Source organism: Chelon labrosus, assembly GCF_963514085.1.
Source record: "Chelon labrosus genome assembly, chromosome: 24".
Taxonomy (NCBI): Eukaryota; Metazoa; Chordata; class Actinopteri; order Mugiliformes; family Mugilidae; genus Chelon; species Chelon labrosus.
The window spans coordinates 12581876-12603456 of NC_140357.1; the positions used below are offsets into that span (position 1 = coordinate 12581876).

Below are 21581 nucleotides of genomic sequence, written 5' to 3' on the forward strand. Positions count from 1 at the left end.
TTACAGTCATGTTACTCGTCTGATCTAGAGGTAGGCCTTCAAGGTATTTAAAACATGTCTGAGGTAGTGTGCAAGTAGGGATCCGGTTGTTTGTAAAAGGATTAGCGTTTACATATATTTATATATATTTATTCTCCAGATCGGTGCAAAAGGAAGGCGGCCTAGAGCCCGTCCTGCAATCATGGGCTCACAAAACGTCGTCGTTCTTTAAAAGTGATAAAAGAGAGAGTGTGCAACAACGCAAAAAGTAAACATTTCACCACGCTGACGGATATAAATGAGGAGCTAGCGTTCCTGAAGTGCAACGACTTATTTCTAGGATTAGCTTCGGGATTAGCGGCAGAGAACTAGCATCTTTATCTGCATATAGAGAAACTTCTTTGTCCTTTTTTTTGCACCAAACTACGTGAAGTCGTCCTGAGTTTAACACAAAATAAATATTTGTGAAAGCATGCACTTAAGGTCGGGTTGTTGCAGAGCCGTGCAGACGTTTAGCTCTGAGCTAAGCTGCAACGGAAAATGCCTGTTTGTGTTCAGACGTCGACGCCCTGAGCAAATTCACATCTTCTTGGATTCTCTGTTTCTTTTAACTTTGGAGATTCCTCCGTTTATTTATTAATGTTAATTAAACAAATCTCAAAGAAAAGACCAAGTGTTTGTGTTTATATTAACAGTAATGGATCAGCCACAACATCATGACCACCTACATCTAGATCTATGAAGCTGCAGATGTGTGGCCTCCTTGTTTGTCCTACAACTCGCTGCCTAATGTTCATTTCTGTTTTGGTCTTTTTGTGAGATTTGTTAAGAAAATCCTGAAAGCTGCACTTTAACCTTTGATCCTTTCTTTGCAGGGTATGGTGGACAAATGTCTCCACAGCTGGTTGCACATCTGGGGCAGAAAGATTTGGGCACGGGTTTATTTTAAATGCTCGGAGCAGAAAGTTCTGTCTTGGAGCTTTTTAACCGACAAGAGAGCTACTTTGGTTTGTGTTCGGCTTCCACTCTAAACCCCGACATCTCTGCGTTTATTTTTGGGTAAACTTTAAGCTTCAAACCAGTCTGTGGCAGGAACCACACTGGTTCCCTGTTGGTCTAAAGTGTTGGAGTTCTGCTGTCCACCATTAGAGGCCGTACGTTAGTTAGCAAGCGCGCCTGCTCCATTGTGACATTTCTGACAGGATCTGAAGGTAAGGCAGAGCTGGCAGCAGCTGCTCCTTGGTTTCCTTCATGAGTCTGAAGGACACTTGTTTCTTTTCTTTTTTCTTTTTTCTCTTTAGGAGTCAGACATTGGTGGAGCGTTGAGGGCGGAGGACTAAAATAGCCCCACGTCAGGTGCAACTTTACACACGGCTCAGGTTACAGCTCAACCAAAACACGGGAGAGTTCAGAAGCAACAGAAAGTGCTTTTCAGTGATAGAGCTGTCTTTTTTTTTGGTTTTTTAGTCTAATCCAAAAATAAATATATATTTATTATGTACAAAGTCCTACATGTAAACAACAGCGTCGGGGTCGGGGGACTCCTCGTCTCCTCACATCGCAGCAGAGTGCTTCCCTCCGTCTCTGAGCTGTGGAGGAAAAAGAAACGCTTCATTCAGACCTGGATAACTTTAGAAAACCTTTTAATACTGTAGAAATGTTAGTGGCATCTACAGTCAGCAGGTTTGCAGCTGTAACTCAACTTAGAATTAACTAAAATAAGTCAGAAACCATCACACACTGGAGTGTTTACATTTTCCTTTTGGTTTTGCTCTTTAGTCCATTCTCAGATCTTTAATTTCAATCTTAAACCATGTATGGATGAAATAAACCCTCCTCACATCTGAACCTTAACCTGCACCTGAGTCTCTTTAAACCTCTTTAAGGCCTGTTTCCATTTGTGTTGACAGTCTCCAGAGAAACAGGTGCCACTGTGGTGAACCCAGATCACCGCTGACCTCCATAAACTCAGCACCTCCAGGTTTATTTTCCACATAAAGAGGATGCAACCTGTACAGGTGCCTCATCTGCTACTGCTTGAAGGGTTTGGGGTCAGATCCTGCACCTCTCTGCTTCTGCGTAATGATGGTTTCTCCAGGAAATGTCGCTTATTCTATTACAACTCGTGCGTAACTCATGCGTAATTGTTAACACAGATGGACACTCACCAGTTTCCTCTGATTGCTGAGGCAGAAAGTGCAAATGGGCCGCAGAGAGGGCGCGCTGAGGGCGGCGGGGCCGTGCAGGATGCCCTGGTAGCGGAGACAGGGCTGCCCGTCCAAGCAGTCGTCCCCCAGCAGCAGCACGTTGGCCAGGTGGGAGATGTAGCTGGAGGCCAGGCGCAGCGTCTCTATCTTGGAGAGCTTCCTGTCTGCGGGCTCGGTGGGAATGAGGGTGCGCAGCGCCGTGAAGGCCGTGTTCACGCTGTGCGTCCTGTCCCGCTCCCGCGCGTTGGCCGCCTGCCTCTGTTTGCTCACGCCGGACAGGAGCGCGTCTCCTCCGGCGCCTCTTCCATCTCCGCCGCTGCTCCTTCTCCGTCTCCTCCTTCGCAAACGCTGCGCACCGGTCCGAGAGGCCACCGCCACCTCCTCTTCCTCCTCCTCCCCCACCTGTCCCGGGTCTCTGCGCGGGCTGCAGCCGTCGGAACTGTCGCTGGCGCTGTCCAGGCCGTCCAGGTCGGAGGTGAAACCGTCGGGTTGCGCGTTGCCTGTGGACTTCATCCTGGTGCTGCTCTGACTGGAGCTGCTTGGGGGGGCCGTGCGGGAATCCGGCGCCCTGCACTTTATCCTGAGGGTGAAAATAGAACCGGGGGGTCGAGCAGCTGCCGTCGATCCGGTGACCGAGGGTGTTTGCGCCGTCCTCCGGCCCCCCGGCGCATCGGCGTACTATTTCTAATGAATGACGGCTGCTTTCTGGGTCGCCTGCCCGCCGCGGAAAAGGGAAGACAGGTGGAGCTTTGAGGGAGGGGAAGAGGAGGAGGAGGCACCTGTTGTGGTCTGGAGGATACAGGTTTAAATTAGGCACGACCGATATGGGCCAATACCGGAGTTATGGAGGAGGAGGAGGAGGAAGAGGAGGACTTATTTTGGAAATAAATGTCAAGTTTTATGGGTTTTAAAGGTTTTAAATGTGATACAACAACTAATAAGTAGTGTCAGTATTTGCTCCTGGATCATTTGCACATCTGGACCCTGAGCTCCAGGTGTAAATTGAACAGGAAGCACGTGGTCTGGATTCATCCTTGTAGTTCAGGAAGCAAACCCAGCTGGGATTAAAGTTTTATTAAAACTTTATATCTTTAGGTGCAGTTTCAGATATTTTGCACCATTATTTTTTGCCTCTTCTTTTATTTTTTGAGCTTATTTTGTGTTAATTTCTCTTGTTTGTGTGTTTAGTTTCTTATTTTACATCAGTTCATCCTCCTCATGTGCTCTTCTCTTATTTATTTATTTATTTTAATATCTTTTCTCTTTATGTCTTCAGGTAAAATCCTCTCTGTGACTTTGCTCGTGAACTTGATGCTCAGTCCACAGTCTGTGGGTCTTTTCCTGTTTGGCATCCAGCGTTGGAGGATAACTTTGCGGCCTTGGCCGGCGGCTCTGCGCCTCCACTGAGTGAACAGTCCAGGTGTGGCCGCTCTGTTCTGCCTCTACTCACCATGATGGACACATGCACCCTCCTCTTCGTCCTCCTCCTCCTCCTCCTCCTCCTCACCCAGTGCCATCTTTGGGTGGTGGATATAAATATCTGTGAGCGGACTCGGAGCTGTTTTCAGGTTGTAACTCATTCAGATTACAACTTTTTAATCTTTCTCCTGCAAATAAACTTAAAAGTTTTCTCCTAACTTATTCTCTAAACTGAGTTTTTATGCTTTTCTGTGCATTTTATATTTTCTGAACATTATTTTTTATTGTTGCCACTAGAGGGCAGTGACTCCCCAGTGATCCTGCAGATTAAACCTGCAGCAGGAGGCTGAAAGCGTCTATCTGCCTCCATAACATGAGATAAATACATTTATTAGGACGTGTAGCAGCGACAGAGGCAGCAGACATCCCCTTAGAGGAGGTTCAAGAGTCAGTGTTTGGGCCAGAGTCTGCTGCCATAGAGGAATCCTAATTAGTGCAGAGCTAATGTGGCCTCATTAATCTTTTAATCCTCATTTCCCCGGAGGCCTCCTCGGCCCTGACCCCGCTGGCCGTGAACTTGTCTGGCCCCCGCAGCAAAGTCAAATGCCTCTCTGCTGCAGACGAGCACCGGAAGAAAAGAAAATGTGTGATTTTCTGAAATAATTTCATGCTTTTAGGTGTTTTTTAATTAATCTTTGACTGAATCTTTGCTTTCAGGTGATGCAACGGCTCAGATGTAAAGGGATTGTGGAGAGGCTGAAACTGCTTCTCACAGAAAGATATGAAAGGTAAGCTTCCACCAAAACAGGAAAAAAACAACCTGCTCTGCAACTATATTTGTGTTTTTTAATATTATTTATTCGTGAAATAAAGAAGAAATGCATCAGAGCTCCAGCTAATTATGTGCAGTCAGTACTAACCTTTCCTAAAGATAATTATTTGAATGCTTCCTACATTTTTAATGCGTCTGCATCTTAGAAATTATAATTTTGAGTCGTATTTTATTATAAAGGAGTAAGTCGTGCTAAACCGAATCATTCAAAGCCAGAAGAAAAATCCGAAGCGTCTTTATTTTATTTTTATTTTCTTACAAAACATCCAGTAAACAAAGTTTTCACAGGAAACAACGCGGATTATACACGAAATATACAACAAGAGACAACCAAATAAATAAATACTCACACAGAGGTTTGGACTCGTGGTAAAAAATAAAACGTTAATTATTATTAATATTATTATCATTCTTATTATTTCCTCAGGTCTGGTGCTATGCTAGGCTAACGTCAGGTTTAGATCCGGAGGTCGGTCAGTCGACGTCAGCCTCGTGGGATAGGAAGCTGGAAAAAACGGAAAAATTAAGTTATATAGATGTTTATCATCTCTTTGCTGTCATTTTGTGTGTTTCACATCAGTTTTTGTTGATTTTGCATCTCTTTTAGCTTGTCTTGTGTTAGTTTAACATCTCTTTGTGTCCATCTTCGTCCTCCTTTCTCTCGTCTTTACCTCGTCTAGTTGCTTTGCTCTTTTTCAGAGAGAAAACTGACACCAGGACACCAAAAAAACAAAAAAATATGTGTATAGCGAACTTTAAGAAATGCAAAGTCATTAAAAACAGATGTTAGCTGCAAAGAAACACACAAAGCAGCCACAAAGATGTTAAACTGACATTAAGCTGCACAATAACGATGCTAGACGTTCGGCGTTTCATACCCTCTTGGAGCACAGAGACCCAGAGTATCCCGTCCTGCAGGCGCAGACGTTTGGTCGCACACAGCGACTCCCGTAGAGACACTTCTGTTCACAGCGAGCTGTCAGGAGATTCATTATTATTATTAATATCATTATTTAATGATCGGTGTCAGCTCAGATTTATTTTCTTGTGATACTCACGGATCTGGCAGAGCATGCCTTGCCACCCCGGGGGGCAGAGGCAGGTGTTTGGACCGACACACTCTCCTCCGTTCAGGCACCTCTGGAGGCAGCTGGCTGAGAGGCAAGACACACAAACACTTCATCACATACGAGCGATGAGAAGAAGAAGATGATGAGGAGGAAGAGGAAGAGGAGGCTTACGTTTATCACACGTGCTCCCTCTCCACCCGGACGGACAGTCGCAGACGTCTGGACCGACGCACCGGCCGCCGTTCATGCACATGGGCTCACACACACCTGGAGAGAGGCGGAGAGAAAAGTCTTTTAATCAAAGTTGTGGTGCGTGAAGTTTACAAGAGGATTAGAAATGCTTTTGTGCGGCTAACATCTCTCTGTAGTGGTTTTCCGTTTCCTAATTTCTGCTGTGCACATTTCTTTTTGTGCGCCCTGGTGTCTATAGTTGGTTCTTTATTTGGGGAAGGAGAAGAGGGGGTGACGGGACAATGGAGGACTGACTTTTCTCGCAGCGTCTCCCGGTGTATCCCTGCAGACACGAGCAGACGTTGTTCCTCATGCACAGGCCGCCATTTTTACAGGGAGGGCTGCAGACGGCTGGAGGAGGAAGAAGAAGAAGAAGAAGACATTTAAAGGTTTGTTTTTAAACTCGTGCAGGTGTGTTTAGTTGTAGATTTACCGTTCTGACACTGAGCTCCGTAGAAGCCGTGAGGACACTCGCAGGCGTCTGGCCGAACACACGAACCTCCGTTGAGGCAGACAGGAGAGCAGAGAGCTGGAGGAGAAGCAACGACGCATGAGCACAACCACAAAGACACCATCAACTCAACAGGGATTCAGTTTGTCTCTCACCGGTCTCACAGGACGGTCCCGTCCAGCCCGGAGGACACATGCACTCGTCCGAGGACACGCACCGGCCTCCGTTGTGACAGTGACGGCTGCACACGACTGCAACCAACAAACATTCGCTGCTTAATTTAAAATAAATAAATAAATAAAAGCGGAACAGATGCATCGGTTGATGTGAACTCACGCGTCTCACAGCGAGGACCCACGAAGCCGTACGGACAGGAGCACGTCTGCAGGCCCACACAGGTGCCTCCGTTTTCACACGGTAACCTGCACAGAGCTGCAGAGACGGAGCTCAGTCAGCTTTTATTACTTTAGGGTGAAAGACTTTACTCCAAGTACTGCTGGAAACAACTTCTTCTAGACTTTAAACTCATCCAAAGTCGTTCAGACATCTCCTATCTTCTCATCTCGGCCTTGTCTCCGTTCCCACTCTCTAATTAAAACTACTAAAGCTGATCTTTGCTGTGCTGCACGGCTCCGACCTTGAGGAATCAACTTCCTCATAGCTCCATCTTTCTTTTTAGTTTCCGGTGCCACGTTAATAAATAAATGACGTTTACCTTCCTGACAAGTCTCGCCGTGGAAACCTCGGGGACACTGACAGACGTTGGGGGCGATGCAAACGCCACCATTCACGCACTCAGGATCACAGATCGCTTAAAAAATAAATAAATAAATGGCAATTACTGAAACATAAAACAGTTTTTTAACTACTTTAATCATGCAAAAGCTCCTTTACCCGTCTGACAGTTGGGTCCGGTGTACCCTGGTTTGCAGCGGCATGTGTTGGGTGCAGCACACTCCATGTTTCTACCACAAGCGTGTCTGCAAACAGCTGGAGGCACAAACGGAGACGCATCGGACAGAAATCCTGCAACTTGTGGACTCGAGAAGTTAAAAAGAAGGCAGCGTACTTCATGCAGCTTCTGCTGGAACCACCGTTTAACCTTTATCAGTTACCTTGACAGAATCGTCCGTCCCCTGTGTATCCCACGGGACACCTCCCACAGCGGAAGCCCCATCCGTCCACAGCTGGTTCACACTGGACGCCAGGAAAGCACGGCCAGTCGGCGCAGGTCGTCACATGTTTGTCGGCGGTCGTACCGCTCCTGGCCCATTGCTGGATGGAGGTCGCCCTCTGCACCGGGGAGCTGAAGACCTTCTTACTCAGCGTAGTTAACGTCAACGCCGGCGTCTGCTGCTGTGACGGCCTCTCCGATCCAGACTCGGCCTCGTCTCCGTCGGCAGAGAACTCGGACTCGGACAGCGAGTAGGACAGAGCGGTGAGGGCCGCCGTGAGAGGGAGGGCGGGTCTCAGAGGGGTCCAGGGTTTGACTTGGGTGGACGCTAAGTGGTTGAGGCGAGGCTGCGTCGCTCTGTGGGACTGGGTGGAGACGTGAGGGGCAGGTGGGGTTACCTTTAGAGGCAGGGCGCCCGTCAACGCTGCTTCAGGCTTCTGGGAGATTTAGAGAAGGAAGGAAGGAGCGTTACAGGAGGTTAATGTCCCAAAAGAAGCTGAAACGAGGACAGAAACAGTTCCTCATGTGACTCACCTTGGCGGCCGTCACATGAGGAACCACAAACTCCCTCGAGGTAGCGATGCTAGATCCAGTCCTGGAGGCAGAAGTGACCGCCTCTCTCCTCCCCGTCCCGCCTCCCCTCCCCACGGACGAGGACAGGTGCTTGATGCCGTGCCTGCTGGGGAGGCCGGGCAGGTGGAGCTGGGACACTCTGCTGCTGCTGCTGCTGCTGCTGCTGCTGCTGCCGTGAGGGGACCGGCTGGACTTGCCTTGAGTCTGGAGATGATTGGATGCTGAGGGAAGACGGGAGAAGACATCATGTGTTTAATATCTAACAACAGGAGCGTGCACAGTCCTTATTTGTCTGCACAAACACTTTGTGACTTTCCAACAGTAAAGGGATTTACGCTGGAATGAAACCGTCTCCTTCCCCTCGTGAGAAATAACGCTCAGCAAACATTCACACAGTCTCCAACCATTTACCAGGAATTTATCTGCCGCCATAAACGACATTCTTTCCAGTCAAGAAAAACACATTAAACAACATCGGGGGGCGACCGGAGCGTCACAGGAACAAAATAAAAGATCTAAAAAAAGCTGCAAACAGATGTTTAGTTTGAAAAAAACAAGCTACTTGTGACAAAGCAAATTAGAAGAAAAGAAAACAGTCTCTTACCCTCCTTGGAGCTCTTCATGCAGATGCGACCGTTGCCGTAAAGTCCAGGCGGGCAGCGTCCGCAGACGTAGCCCACGTGTGGCGGCCGGCGGTTGATGCACTGAACCCCGGGGAAGCAGGGCCTGCTCGCACACGTCGCTGAAACGTTGACGGCCAGAGGCTGAGCTGATCCTGGGAGACACAAATGTATGATTTAGTTTTTATTTTTCTTTCATGCATGCATACATTCCTGGTCTTACCTGCAGCTGCTCCACCGCCGTGTGAAATCTTCCCGATGCTGTTGCTGATTCTCGTCTGCTCGACTGAGTCCGTGTTAGCTCTGGATGGATTTGCTCCTTGAGTTTTCCTCAAAGGATCCGTGTTCGTTTGGGAAACAGCTGGAGCGTTTGACGGGCCGTTAACTCCCGTCGTCCTTCTCCACGCGGCGGTCTTCGCCTGCGGATCGGTTATTGTAAAAGTCCTCCCCGCCTCGGCCCTCGTCGAGTTCTGCTGTAAAGCGTCCGTCTTTATTTTGGGTGGAAGCCGCAGAACGTCCGGGATCCTCAAGGCGGTCGTCGCGTGAGGAGCAGATGTTGGAGAGACGGCAGGAGGCCTGAGGACTGCTGCATGAAGAAAGAGATTATATGTTTGATTGCAGTCAAACAAAAAAGAAACGTTGCAGCTTTGGAGAGACCTGACGTCCCGTCCCTTGAGCCCTCTGACCTCTTTTAACTGGAGCCTCCTGATCTCAACAGAAAATGAGACAAGAGCGTAAAAAGGAGGATCATTCATCACAGACGGCTTTTACGTCCATGACATTTAAGATTTAGGAACACCGTGCAGCTCAGAGTTTTGTATCTTTTGCTCTGAACTGAACGAGGAGGTCAAACGAGTCAAACTAAAAGTCCTTTGATGGGACATAAGCGGTAAAACAAACGGGGATGAGTGATGATATATCAGTTACTTTAATTTATGCTATGAGCTTTGCTTGAGTCACTTTAAAACCTCTGAGTTTTAACTTCTCTGCAGAGCTGCACAAACTTCAATTCTCCAGCTTCGCCTGTTGCGTCAACGTGAAACAAACGTCTCACATCAGCACGCCGTGGTGTTCCTCGGTAGACTTGCATCAAGTTAACTTACGGGCAATATTAGTGGAGTGTGCAGCACATGCTATCAGCCATCTGGTTTCTATTATAGTGCTCATAGCGCTGTAGCCCTGCGGGGAGAGTTCCTCAGAGACGCAGTTCAAATTTACTCAGGACAAAAGCAAAACCAAAAGTTTTTCACTGACAGATAATAAACGTTAAGATAAACAAGTGTCGGGCAGGAAGGCTATACAACGCTGTCTTACCAGTGCAGGATGTCCCATTTCCCAGCATGCCTTTGGGGCATGGGCCACAGCCGTAGGAGCCGAAGCTGTTGAAGCACTGGACTCCTGGAAAACAGGGCTTCCTCTCACACTCGTTGACGTCTTCCAGACACGTTAAACCTTAACAAAAACAGGAAGTTAATTTCGTGATCGTTTGCTTTGATCGCAAGAAAGTTTTGTAGGTTTTAAATGAACCTCTTAACCCGGCAGGACAGTTGCATCTGTAGCTGCCGGCCGTGTTGATGCACTTGCCGCCTGGGCACGGGTTGGACAAACATTCGTCTACGTCCTTGTCGCAGAGCTCGCCCTGGTTTCCCTCGGGACAGACGCACAAGTACCTCCCACTGCCGGCGGGGAAGTTGACGTCGGTCACGCATGTTCCTCTGTTCTGGCATCCACACGGCACCACGTCAATCTGCGTCACAGGTGGAAAAGAACGTTTTTAATTCTGTTAATATAACATCTAACATGTGCATGTTCTAACTCTACCTCCACAGTGAAGGAGCTCTGAGCGTTGCACTCGTCGGACAGCGTGAAGCGGATGGAGCGCCTTCCCCGGCGGCCCTCTTCTTCTTCGGAAAGCGAGGGGACCCTCCAGATGAGGAGGCCCGCTGGGGAGAGGACGGCCCCCGCCGGGCCCTCCTCCAGCTGGAAGAGGAGCGCCGAGCCCTCGGGGTCTGACGCCGCAAACTGGAAGACGAAATTCTCCCCGGCAAACGTCTTCAAGACGTCGCCTCGAGGTCGGTGGAAATTTGGCGGCTCGTTCACTGAAATCAGAGGAAAATCAAATAACTTAAAGGAACAGACTGTTTGTTTACTTGTTCCGTTGGACGACAAGGCTTCCTGCGTCTTTACATGCAAAGCTTTGTTTGGCAGAAACATTCCTCCGGGACGCTCGTTCCTGGAAAAACGATTGCGAGCACGCACGTCCAAGTTTGGAAGCTTTTCTTTCCAAACTGCAGCTCTCAGCTTCCCAGAGGTCACGCAGCATCCTCCACAGAGATCAAACAGATGTTCGCTGATGAAACGCCAAGAATTAAACCAGAGGACGCTGCTGTTAGTGCTAAATCAACTTGCAACTGTATGTTTTTGCAGAATCTGCTAAATTTAAGGCAGTGTTTAGCCATATTTGCACAGGATTAAAATCACAAATGACCTTTGCACTCAGGTTTCCAGGTGAGGCTAAAACGAGGCTTAATTCTGCACATTACTGCCGTGCAACCTCGCTATTACGAGGATGATTTCCAGCCTCTGCTGCTGTGGAAGTCAACCATGTGATTTACCCCCTCTCCTCTCTCTCTCTCGGGGCGGTTAAGTGACAGGTCAGGGCATGCTGGGAAACTTAAACCTCCGCTCCTTTGATCTGCCGACGGAGGCAAACAGGACCACAGTGGGACGGCTACCACGGGCCCGTACCTTGGTTCACGGACCAGGTGAATTTGGAGGCGTCGGGTTCGCAGAGGAGGCAGGGGCTGCTGGGATTGGAGTCGCCCGCTGCAAAACACATCCCGTCGATGTTACACGTCCGCTCCTGGCCAAGAGAAACAGAGCACGACGGTGTTTGTGCAACACTATAAAAAGATATTTCTTCAAGCTGTTCCCCTTTTCCCCGAAGACGCCAGGTGATGAACAGGAAAGCTGCACATCGTCTGCTACGTCTCTGCCTAATTTAATTTGCTTAAGCTTTGGCAGACACGTGCAAACCTCCTGTCTGCAGGAAACCTCTTCTAACTTTTATTACTTTAATGCATGTACATGTTTTTTTAAATATCCAGATGCTGCATGTTGGGAAATAAAACTCTAGTAGGACGCTACTAAGAATCTGAGTTACCTTTAACTTACAGAGTCCTGAGCGCGACGCCTCGCAGACCTGGCAGACGCCGTCGTAGATCGTCAGCACTTTTGCCTGGCTGTACTGTGAGCCGTCGTTGGTCACCTAATAAGAGGAGGAAGAGGAGGAGGAGGAGTCAGTCGACAGAGAAGATGGGGATAAAGATGCTTTAGTCGCAGGTTAATATGTGATGCAGCCTCGCCTTAATCTCCCAGCGTGCGTACGGTTTGTCGTCCATCATGAAGTCTTCGGTGTTGACGGCGGTGCTGCTCAGAGACGGCACAGCGCAGTCTAACGCCTTGGAGCTGAGGAAGGTGGCTTTAGTTCTCTGCTTTTCCCCCGGAACCCAAACTTTGTTCATGAACTGTGGGAGAAAACAAAAAGAAAACAGTGACACTTTAGTCTTGAAGCCTGATGTTTGAGCTCTCTTTTTTTATTCCTATCTCACCTTCAGTCTGGTGGCGTGGCAGCTCAGCTCGGTCGAGTCGATGAAGCCGAGGCCAAAGACTCGAACGCTGCGGCAGTCGAAGGCTCGGATGTCGCAGAGTCCGCCGTTCTCCAGGTCGGTTATCTCGATCGGCTGGCCTATCAGAGGAGAAGGGTTTGTAGATGAATCCTTACTTACACATTTAAAATCCAGCTGTTAATTCCCGTCGTGCTCACTGATGGTCAGGCTGCAGTCGTGGAAGCTGTAGCTGGGGAAGCACTGGCAGCCCCACTCTGTGCAATCCCCGTTACCGTTGCAAAAGTTAGGGCAGCGCAGCGCCATCGCCACCTCCCCAGACGCCCCCGGAGGGCTAGCCTCCTCCAAAGCCCTCTGGGTGCGGTTCTCCAGCAGCCTCCTCTCGCACTCGTTCTCCAGGTACGGCAGCAGCGCCTCCTCCCAGCCCAGGTCATCTTTGAGCTGCAGGTCCAGGATGCAGAGATCCACCGCCTCATCCAGGCGGCGTCCCAGCAGCCCCCGGCACACCGTGCCCACGGTGGAGTTGGCTAAAGCCATCTGGCACACTTCAAGGGCTTTGGCCGACGTCAGGCCGCTCGGCGTTGGCCACTTCGGATGCACCTCTGTCCGAGTTTCCGCCAGGTGATCCTCAGGGAAGAAGTAAGCCAAGCTCTCCATATCGACCTGGCTGAGGCTCTGCGCCATGAAGACAGGCTGGAACTCATACGGCGCCTGTCTCTTCGGTCTGTCTGCAGAAAGCAACAGATCCTCCCTGAGTTCACCGACCAGTTCTGCATCACTGCTCGGATTCTCCTGATGCCAAAGGTGCCCCGTCTCCAGAGGATGTCCGCTGAAGGCAGACGTGTCCAGGATGCTTTCTTCTCGCTGCGGGCTCTTGACGTATTCCACTGTTGTGTCCATAGACGGGAAAACGGATGTGTAATCCACGTTATCGTATGCTACGCAGTCGGAGCGAGCAGAAGGATTGTACGAGCTCCTCATGCCTCTGCCGGCAGGTTGAGAGACGCTGAATTGTTTCTGGCACTGACAGAAAGGCCTCCTGACCTCCTGCGTCGTCCCAGGAGGCGTTTTGTCGAATAAACTCTCACCAGGAGCGATCCTAAGAAGGGACATAAAAAGAGCTGTAAATAATCCATGCTCATGTTTTTAGGTTTGAATCGGCGCCACAGACTGACCTCCATTCCTCTATGAAGCGATGCAGGTCATCAGGGCCGTAAGAGACGCCCTTAGAGCCTAGGAAGTCGTTGTTGCCGTTGCGATCGAAGGTGCCACAAAGGCCTCGAGTGTTGCTGTAGTCGACGCTCGGCGCCCGGACAGACAGACTCATCCCCCAGTCGCCAACATCAGCCCGGACAAAGGCCCCGGAGGGAAACATCAACTACAGGAGAGAGAGAGAGAGTCGCATCAGAGACAACCAGCGTGTAATGACTCTGCAAACAAATAGACACCAGTGTCAAAATGTTCGGATACCTACGGTGACCTTCTTCCCCTGGTGGGACTCAAGCACTCGGACCCGGCTGCCGTCGCCGATGTTCCTCAGGGTGAGCTGAGGCCTGGTTTCTTGCGGCTGGCCGTTGCACATGTCGAAGACGGCGACCTCGTTGCCCTCTCGCACCGCGACGCCACAGTTGCAGGCGACGGAGTAGTGCCGGCTGCCGCAGTCCCACTGACGGGAGTGGACCTCAAACTCCCTGGCGAGGCTCCGGTACAGGACGAACGTGCCCGTCTGGTGGTTGTCGTAGCGCCTGGCAGATTCAGAGTCAGTCAACGTGGAGCTGCCGTTGTAAATTAACAACCGCTGACAAGCTTTTAGGAGGTAAATTACCTGCCGTCTAGTGTAATGACATGTGGGTCAGTCAGAGAGTAGCAGATGGAAGTGGGAACGTCCTGCACCGTGACCTGGGGGCAGAGGTCGGAAGAACAAAGATTAGCGGGGCTGCACCCTCCGACCCTCTGACCTTGGGCTTTGATGTTTTCACTGAACACAGATGGGAATCTCCTCTGCAGCGCAGCGCTCAGAGACACGATGTCTGGAGGGCTGACGTCATGGCTTACAGAACATTACAGCTTGTGAGGAGGCGACTAAAGACAGGTATTTAAACGTCACGTCAAACAGAGACCCCCTCTAATTAGAGTTAATACTCACTGGTTAAAGTATGATTAAGATTATTGATGCCTTAACTGATGCAAGGACGTTTATTGGTGGACAAAGTACTGGGAATTTATCTAAACGTTTAATTCCAAACTCACTTTGAGGGACATTGGGACGTAGCTCCTCCAGAGTCGAGGCGCGGTGGCTCCGGGTGAAGCAGCGATCAGGCTCGGACGGTTCCCGTCACGCGTGAAGTCGGTCACGGCGGTGACTGAAAACGTGGCCCGGCCGCAGCTGCTGCCGCCGCCGCCGCCGTCCTGGCTGCAGGTGTCGGGCTGGATCTGCACCTGGCAGTCGGACAGCGCCACGTTTGAAGCCTCGTGTCCGACGCTGTCTGTGGATTTTAAAGCAGCAGAAAAGACGGCGTTAGCGGGGAGGACGCAGCGGCCAGTTCTTCCAATTTAAGTTTTATTATCCAATTAAGAAGGTCTAAAGAGGGGCATGTTTGGTCAGCTGTGGTGGATTCTGTGTCTCCAAACAACAGGTGTAGACTTCATTGTCTCCCTCAGATAATTAAAGCTGACAGCACCGGTGTAATCTGCTGCTTTCCCGCAGGCCTGACCTGGGTCATGGACGCTGAGGGCCAGAGGGACTCCACACTGGTGGCCGAGGTCGGAGCCGAAGCAGGGGATGGGCACGGTGCTGTGGACGGTCACCTCGTGCTCCTTGCCGTTCTCAGATATGTGCAGCGAGTCTGGAGAAAACTGAAGGAGAAGAAAGAGGTGATGCAAACGCTGCCAGGTTTCTCAAATTACTACAAGAACGTTTCTTACCTTCAGTCCGGCGTAGAAACCGTGGCTTTCTTTTGGAGTGGATCTGCTGTGGCTGGAGTTGACTCTGAAAGTCGACACGCTGCAGGAAAACTGCAAAGAGCACATGAATAGATGCTTGAATGCTTTAACGTGCATTCAACAACCTCTTGTTCTTTGCATCTGATTTTGCACTGCAGCAAGAGCCACCAGAACTCAGACGGCCGTTGCAAAGCAAAGTAGAAGATGAAGACGTCGTGTTGGACGTACCTGTAGCTCTAACCGGTGCAGTCGTACAGTTTTGTCACCTCTAGTGTCTGCGTCTCTCTCTAAAGCAATAAAAGCTTCACTAAAACCATTAACATCTGTTCTAATTGGGTGTGAAAGAAAGAAAGATTAAGGTTTGAGTGTCAGCGCAGCTTGCAGTCCACACCTCCGAGAACGCTTAACTGAAAAGATTTAGACGACCTCTGACCCGGCCCAGCTGCCGCGTCAACATGTGTCAAAGGCGGGGGCCCCTCTGCACCTCAGCACCCTCCAGACCCAACTAACACAACCCAGGTGTCCGGTTGAGGCGGCTGCAGCGGGACTGACATCATGTAGAAAAATCTAATAATCTCTATGTTTCCACGCAACAAGTAATGTCTCCAGGAAATGAGAGCCGTCAGCGGCCTGGGGACGAGGAGCAGAGTGATGACATGCCGGAGAGAAGAGGCGAGGTTAATCATAACAGTTATTATCTCTGGTGTAAAAAGACTGGAACTGTGTCAACAAACCGCGTCTGTGGATGCTCAGCTAACAGGTTTACCACCGCTCTAAATTAGCCGTCGTTTACCGTGAGGTTTTATGGGCGATAACTCACCCACGCCGAGAGAAAACCACAGCTGACCTCAGGGAAAGGTAAAAACTGATTCAATCTTTTGTGTCGCTTGGAAAGAAAACAGGGACGACCTCTTGTTGAGGTTCTGCAACTGCAGAGTTGTTAACGTTTTCTACATTTCTGCATAAAAGTGACTCAAAACTTACTCTTCTATTTGGTTATTCTGCAAAATGAGCCAATATTATGTATCAGTGAGGTGCAAAAGTAAGTGCACTTGCAGGATTACGAGTTTGGAGATGAAACAACACTTCATTCCAGCATCAGAACCTCATCCCGGCCACGAAACCAGGACGGCTTGTCCTCATCGATGGACCAGTGGATTCTGAATTCTACCAATGAGCTGAATGTGAAGAGAAACTGTGTCATGCAGCAAGACAATGAGCCCAAGAACACAAGTCGGTGGACCTGGACCTGAAACCCACCAACATCTCAGAGCTGAAGTGGTTCTGTTCTGAGGAATGGGCTAAAATTCCTCCAAGCTGCTGTAGACCACTGATCAGCTGTTACCAGAAACATTTAGTTGATGCACCAATAGGTCACAGCTGATACTGGAAACAAATACACATCTCACATTATGCAGAAATAGAATATTCTTTTAAAGCGTCGCTGTACGTACATCTGTCCGTGAAGAAATAACTTCCCTAGAATTCATTTGGTGTAAATGGGACCCAGGTGGAGCGAGGCTCTTCCAACCTGCAACTGATTTAACTTCCCCACCCTCCTCTTCCCTTCTCGGAACGGGACACGACACATGTTGCCTCTCTGCTTTCGCTTTGTAACGCCGAGGCAGAAAAAAAGGTCAGCGTGACCCGCGGCCTGCTTCTCAAACTCTCTCCACGTGCTCCCCCTCCACCCCACCTCTTGAAACTTTCGGCGGCGTCTGGCAGGAATTACCGTTTCTCCGAGCCTGAAGTGAACGCCATCCATCTCCACCGCGGAGAACGGCTTCAGAGTGGATTCCTGCCTGAGCTCGGCCTTCATGCTGTGGCCGATGTGTCTGGCCCAAACCACCTGGAAGCCCAGCGCCTGGCTCCACGGCGGCGGGACGAAGGAGCATCGAAGGTGGACGCTGTGCCCGATCAGCTCTGGGGTGATCACCGGCCGGGAGGGCAAGGACGGGACGGCAGCTGAAACCACACAGAGGATCATGTTTTTTTATTTATTTTGACAGTAAAATACAGTTTTCTGAGCTAGATCCAGATGTGATGTCTTCAATTCAATTCATGGAGCTGGACAGCAGATGTTTTTGGTGATTTAAAGAGTGACCTACCTTTGCATCGACCATTAACTTCCACTTCTCCTGGTGGGCAGAGTCTGGGACCCAAATCTGGAGCAACTGAAACATGAGATTTATCAAAAACCTTCTTCTTCTTCTTATTATTATTAGGCTAAAAAATATGATGCAAAAGTGTTATTTCAGCTAAATCCAAAAGAAAAACAGTTTTTTTGTGCAGACTGAATGTCACATCTTTATTTCTTTGCAGAAATAAAAACCTTAGAAGTTTGCAGGTTCAAGCTGATGTTGCGACATGAGGTAGGTTTGCATTTTATTGTTTTTGGTGCGCTGACTTAGAGGAGTTGAAGTCTAATTAGTTCAGATTTCAATCTCTCAGGTAGAGAGGAATCCGTGCATGTCCTGGAATAGTTTAGTTGGGTCGAAACAGTAATGATGATTTGAGATTCAAGACTTAAATATGATTAATATGAGTAGGGGAAGTCCAAGGTCAAACTGTGTAAACCTCATGTATTTATTAAGATCTGACATGTTTGCAGGAGGACTTAGCTCCTAGCAGATCACCTCTACTGGCCTTGCAATGGCTTGTGCAAATGTATTTGGGTGGTGCACGGGCGTAATTGTCCGAAACACTCTTCGGCTGCAGAAGCTCACGTTGCACGAGAATGATTCGAGATCTAAAAGCTCACACCTTTGGCGCAGTATCCCATGCACCCCTGCGTCGGCTGCAGGTAGTAAACCAGGAACTCGCCACAGTTCCGCACCGTGACGGGGATGCGGAAGAGGCAGCAGTCCTTGGCGCTGCCGTGGAAGAACTGCCAGGTGGCGCAGGCGGAGAGCTGGCGGACCTCGCCGGGCCTCGGCAGAGAAGCGTCCTTCAGCGACAGCCACACCGGAGCCTGAGTGCCGCAGTGGTTCATCTGCAGGAGGACGTCAAACAGAACAGAAACAGTCATTATCTGCAAGAAGGGAAGTTATTATCCCCCTGCACCTGGACTGGAGCTGCTTATTATTATTATTAAACTCATTTTGATGTCACCTCAACGCAGGTGGTCGGCATCTCCGCCGGCTTGTTGTTGATCCTGAACCTGTACCAGCCCGGCGACAGCGAGTGGTCACAGATCAGGTCCTGGATGGCCATGTTCTGGATCTCAGTGGAGTCGAAGTCGACGCTGCGATAGGGATTACGCAGAGTCTGATGGCCTCCTGGGAAGCACTCGGGAGCTGAGGAACGAGAAGACGTCAAAACTGTTTCCAGGAAATGAAAAAGCAAGAATCTCAGGCCGCGATAAGATCATCGTATTTATCTCTGCAGCTGTGAACAGGACGGAGCTGAGCAGACAAAACAAGCAGCTCCTGATGTTGTGGGAATTAACTCATGAAGCTGTTTCTCACCCTCAGCTGACCGCAGGTGGAAACAAACCTTATTTATAAACCTGTAACTGACAGAAACACATAAAGACTTGTTGTGAGAGGCGACAAAATGACCTTGAGGTGAGCAGAAGCCTCCTCTAAGCCTCACAGGTTGAAATGTAAACTGCTAAGAATAACAGACATTCCTGTGAGACTCTTAACCAAAACCACCGACGCTTGACAAAGACCCCCCGTTCACCACCGCCTGCAGCTGGAGGCTGAAACAACCCTGCAAACGATCTGAGCAGAACATGAGGAACATTTCCACACTTCAACAAAAACTCGTCCCTTGTTTGAGTTCGATCGTGTAAAGTTGGGGCGGCGGGGGGGAAGCAAACATTCGTCAAAGCCGTGAATGGACAGGGCGATGTTACTGCCAGTGATCCCAGGCCTAAACAAGCCTGCCCAGGCTGCCCTTCACGTTGACAGCCCCTTGAAAGCCGGTGCTTTTGTTTACACGGCCGTACGCCTCGTCTGGAAGCTCCTCGGACAAGACTCCGGGTCACAGGTTACTCAAACAACCAGGTCCTCGGGACAATCGGGAGATTCCTGGGGCCTTGGGCTAAACCGTGCCTATTTGCGGCTTAATGAGTTTACAGAGCTGGAGGGGGAGGGAGGAAGGGGTGAGCTAATGAACCGTCCCCCGGGAGGGAGGGAGGGAGAGAGGGAGGCACAGATGTGCAGGGACTCTGCAGGGGATTCTCCAGATTCTCAGGAAAGAAGATTAATTCAGGAGAGCGTGGCGTAAACACAACTGAGGTCATGGGTCTTTTCCCTTGAGGAGGGAAATTAAAAGCAGTAACAATATCTTAACACTTCTTGCCAACATCTGAATTAGGTTCAGTTTAACGTTTTGTGCAGACATCATCTGCACAAAACGTTAAACTGAAATGATGCTACAGACTGTGGTGACCCTGTGACCTCCTGGTTCAGGTATTCACACCTTTCACTTCAACTTCACACGCCAGGTTTAGATCTGGAGACAGAGAGTGAACAAAAAGAGATAAAGTAAAGCTTCTTCTTTCTTCTTCTAGATTTCCTCTCTTGCTTCTCTTAAGTAACTTGAAGCTGAACTCAGACTCTGATGAATCGCCCGAGGGAACAGTCCTTCTGCATGAATCCTGCAAATCTGTGCACTGTTATTTAATCCCTGAGGGTTTACGAACACGTTGGACACGCTTTCTTCCGCTGTATCCGCTGTACAATAACAAAAACTGTCAAACTGTCCAAGACTCTCAACTATTTATTGGTTTTTACCAGATTCTCTTGATAACTCGAGCTGTGCCTCGGAGCTTTGACCCTAAATTGTCCTTAAAGAGCCTCAAACTCAGATTAGTGACTCCTCCTCTGACAGAATATAAGAAGAACTGCTTTAACCACCTTTTAGTCTGAAACATCTGTAGTAAACCTTCTATGTTTTGGATGTTTAGTGGGATCTAGAGTGAAGTTGGGACAAACGGGAGTTGTTTCAGACTTTTTTTGGACTCAGGGCTGAATACAAAGCTCTACCAGGACCCTCTGTGTTTCATTTTACGACGGTTTGCCTTAAAGTTTACGACAGCCTGCTTTGATCTGTTGCTGGATACCCTGGAGACAAAGATAGGAGGCAGGACGATCAGATCCAGCTTTGAGGTTTGAGGTTCTGACAGATCAGCAGAAACGTTTTGTGCAACAACATTTGTTTTTACGGTGGATGATACAGAGTTTAAATCCTAGCTGCATCTATTTTATGATTCTGACTCTGTCTGTTGTTGCTTTGCAGCATTATCTCAACTTTTTTTCTTCAGTTGCTTCAAAACATTCCACATGCAGAACTTTATCTCAGCTAATAAATATATGATTGCCTCCAGAGTTTCCATAAATGCTGCAGGGAGGAGTGATCAGGATGGTAATGCAGCCTCTAAAGACAAAAGACAAGCAGCTCTGCAGAATCTGATGCTTTTAACAGGCAAGAGTTTATTTTTTATACAATCTGATTAAAGTAAAACCTGAATGAGAAGCTGTGTGGGTTGTTTAAGTGAAAACTTACAGGTCCAGCTCCTCTGCAGTTGCTTTTAACGTAACTCCAGTGATGCGTACTGTTCAACTGTTTGAACTTGACCCGTACAAAGTTGTTCTATCCACCTACCGTGTTGCGCTTGCGCCCCGCACTGAACGAGCCACAGCAGCGCGACGCGTAAACATCCGAGGAACGAAGAGCGCACCGAACCAAACGCGCAGCGGAGCATGGCTGCGGCTCCGGGCTCAACAGACGCAGCAGCAGGTTCGCCTCAGTCTCCCGGTCCCATTGAAGGTTTGAGGGAAAAGGCTGCGAAAGTGGCGCAAACTTTACTCTTTTTTATTTTTTTTTTCTCTTTCCCCCTGATAATTAGAGGGAAGTTTACGCCGCGCTCTCCGGAGACTGGCACAAGATGACAAAGAGAGGAAGGAGAAGAGGGAGGAGGCAGCAAACCGCAGCCTGCTCCAGGAGGTGGGTCCTCTTCTGTGATCCCCGAAACAAACGACCCTGTCTGAACATCACGTGGATGAATCGATGAATCATCTGAGCAGCTTCCATCAGAGCTGAACTTAGGACTGTTTAGAGTCACTGATGGAAACCTGGAGGTAAATGAGACCTCAGAGTCAGAGCTGGGGAAGAATGAGAGGTTTTTATTCCTATTATGATCAAAAAAAGAAGAAAAGAACATAAATTACTAGAAAATAAACTGAATTTATTTCCTCAGTCGCTGCTAAACATCCTGCAGAATGTTTTGCACATTAAACTATTTCTGGCTTTAAAGCATTAATGCAAACAACAGCAGATACAGTACAAGACAGTCAGTGCTGCATCCTCTCTCCCCAGAGTGGACACTAAAGTGGTTTGCCTCTTGTTTTATTGAACCTTCCCTTGTTTTATGTTTTCAGACTTCACTGGAGTTTATTCCAACTGAAAATAAACTTCCGTCCTGAGCAGTTTGACTGTAAATCTCTT

At 49.0% G+C, this 21581-nt stretch overlaps 2 protein-coding genes across 3 annotated transcripts; both read right to left on the reverse strand.

Moving 5' to 3' along the window:
• Positions 1-1532: 1532 nt before the first annotated feature.
• Positions 1533-2747, reverse strand: LOC311509050 (transcription factor 15; the record flags this gene model as incomplete). The annotated part of the gene is made up of 2 exons (XM_084574089.1): positions 2148-2747; positions 1533-1568 (listed from the first exon to the last, which is right to left on the reverse strand). The coding sequence occupies exons 1-2, from the start codon at positions 2697-2699 to the stop codon at positions 1533-1535; spliced, it is 588 nt and encodes a 195-aa protein (XP_084430215.1). The 5' UTR covers positions 2700-2747.
• Positions 2748-4667: 1920 nt separating this feature from the next.
• On the reverse strand, positions 4668-21042 carry LOC311509462 (von Willebrand factor D and EGF domain-containing protein). Of its 2 annotated transcripts, XM_084574684.1 has the most exons (33): positions 20739-21042; positions 18237-18421; positions 17889-18117; positions 17234-17299; positions 16858-17090; positions 15108-15197; positions 14897-15038; positions 14433-14668; positions 14008-14081; positions 13657-13927; positions 13358-13560; positions 12383-13281; positions 12168-12304; positions 11922-12083; positions 11720-11824; positions 11305-11419; positions 10378-10655; positions 10084-10303; positions 9871-10008; positions 8780-9142; positions 8541-8711; positions 7898-8157; positions 7305-7800; positions 7084-7179; positions 6905-7000; positions 6526-6621; positions 6345-6440; positions 6172-6267; positions 5994-6089; positions 5679-5774; positions 5496-5591; positions 5316-5413; positions 4668-4942 (listed from the first exon to the last, which is right to left on the reverse strand). In XM_084574684.1, exons 1-33 carry the CDS (start codon positions 20836-20838, stop codon positions 4922-4924), a joined length of 6060 nt encoding a protein of 2019 aa, XP_084430810.1. In that variant the 5' UTR covers positions 20839-21042; the 3' UTR covers positions 4668-4921. The 2 variants fall into 2 exon arrangements, 1 of the variants encoding a protein (XP_084430810.1); XR_014699837.1 differs by lacking the exons at positions 4668-4942; positions 5316-5413; positions 5496-5591 and having other exon boundaries at positions 5738-5774; positions 5864-6089.
• Positions 21043-21581: the final 539 nt, after the last annotated feature.

What these genes read in the sequence shown, in the direction of transcription:
- LOC311509462 (XM_084574684.1), bottom strand. Translation starts at nt 20,838, where the DNA reads ATGCTCCGCTGCGCGTTTGGTTCGGTGCGCTCTTCGTTCCTCGGATGT. An exon ending in CTGTCCTGCCGGGTTAAGAG is followed by an intron (nt 10,009 to 10,083) that starts GTTCATTTAAAA and finishes GTTTTTGTTAAG; the next exon opens with GTTTAACGTGTCTGGAAGAC. An exon ending in CGGAGCTCAGTGTCAGAACG is followed by an intron (nt 6,090 to 6,171) that starts GTAAATCTACAA and finishes TTCCTCCTCCAG; the next exon opens with CCGTCTGCAGCCCTCCCTGT.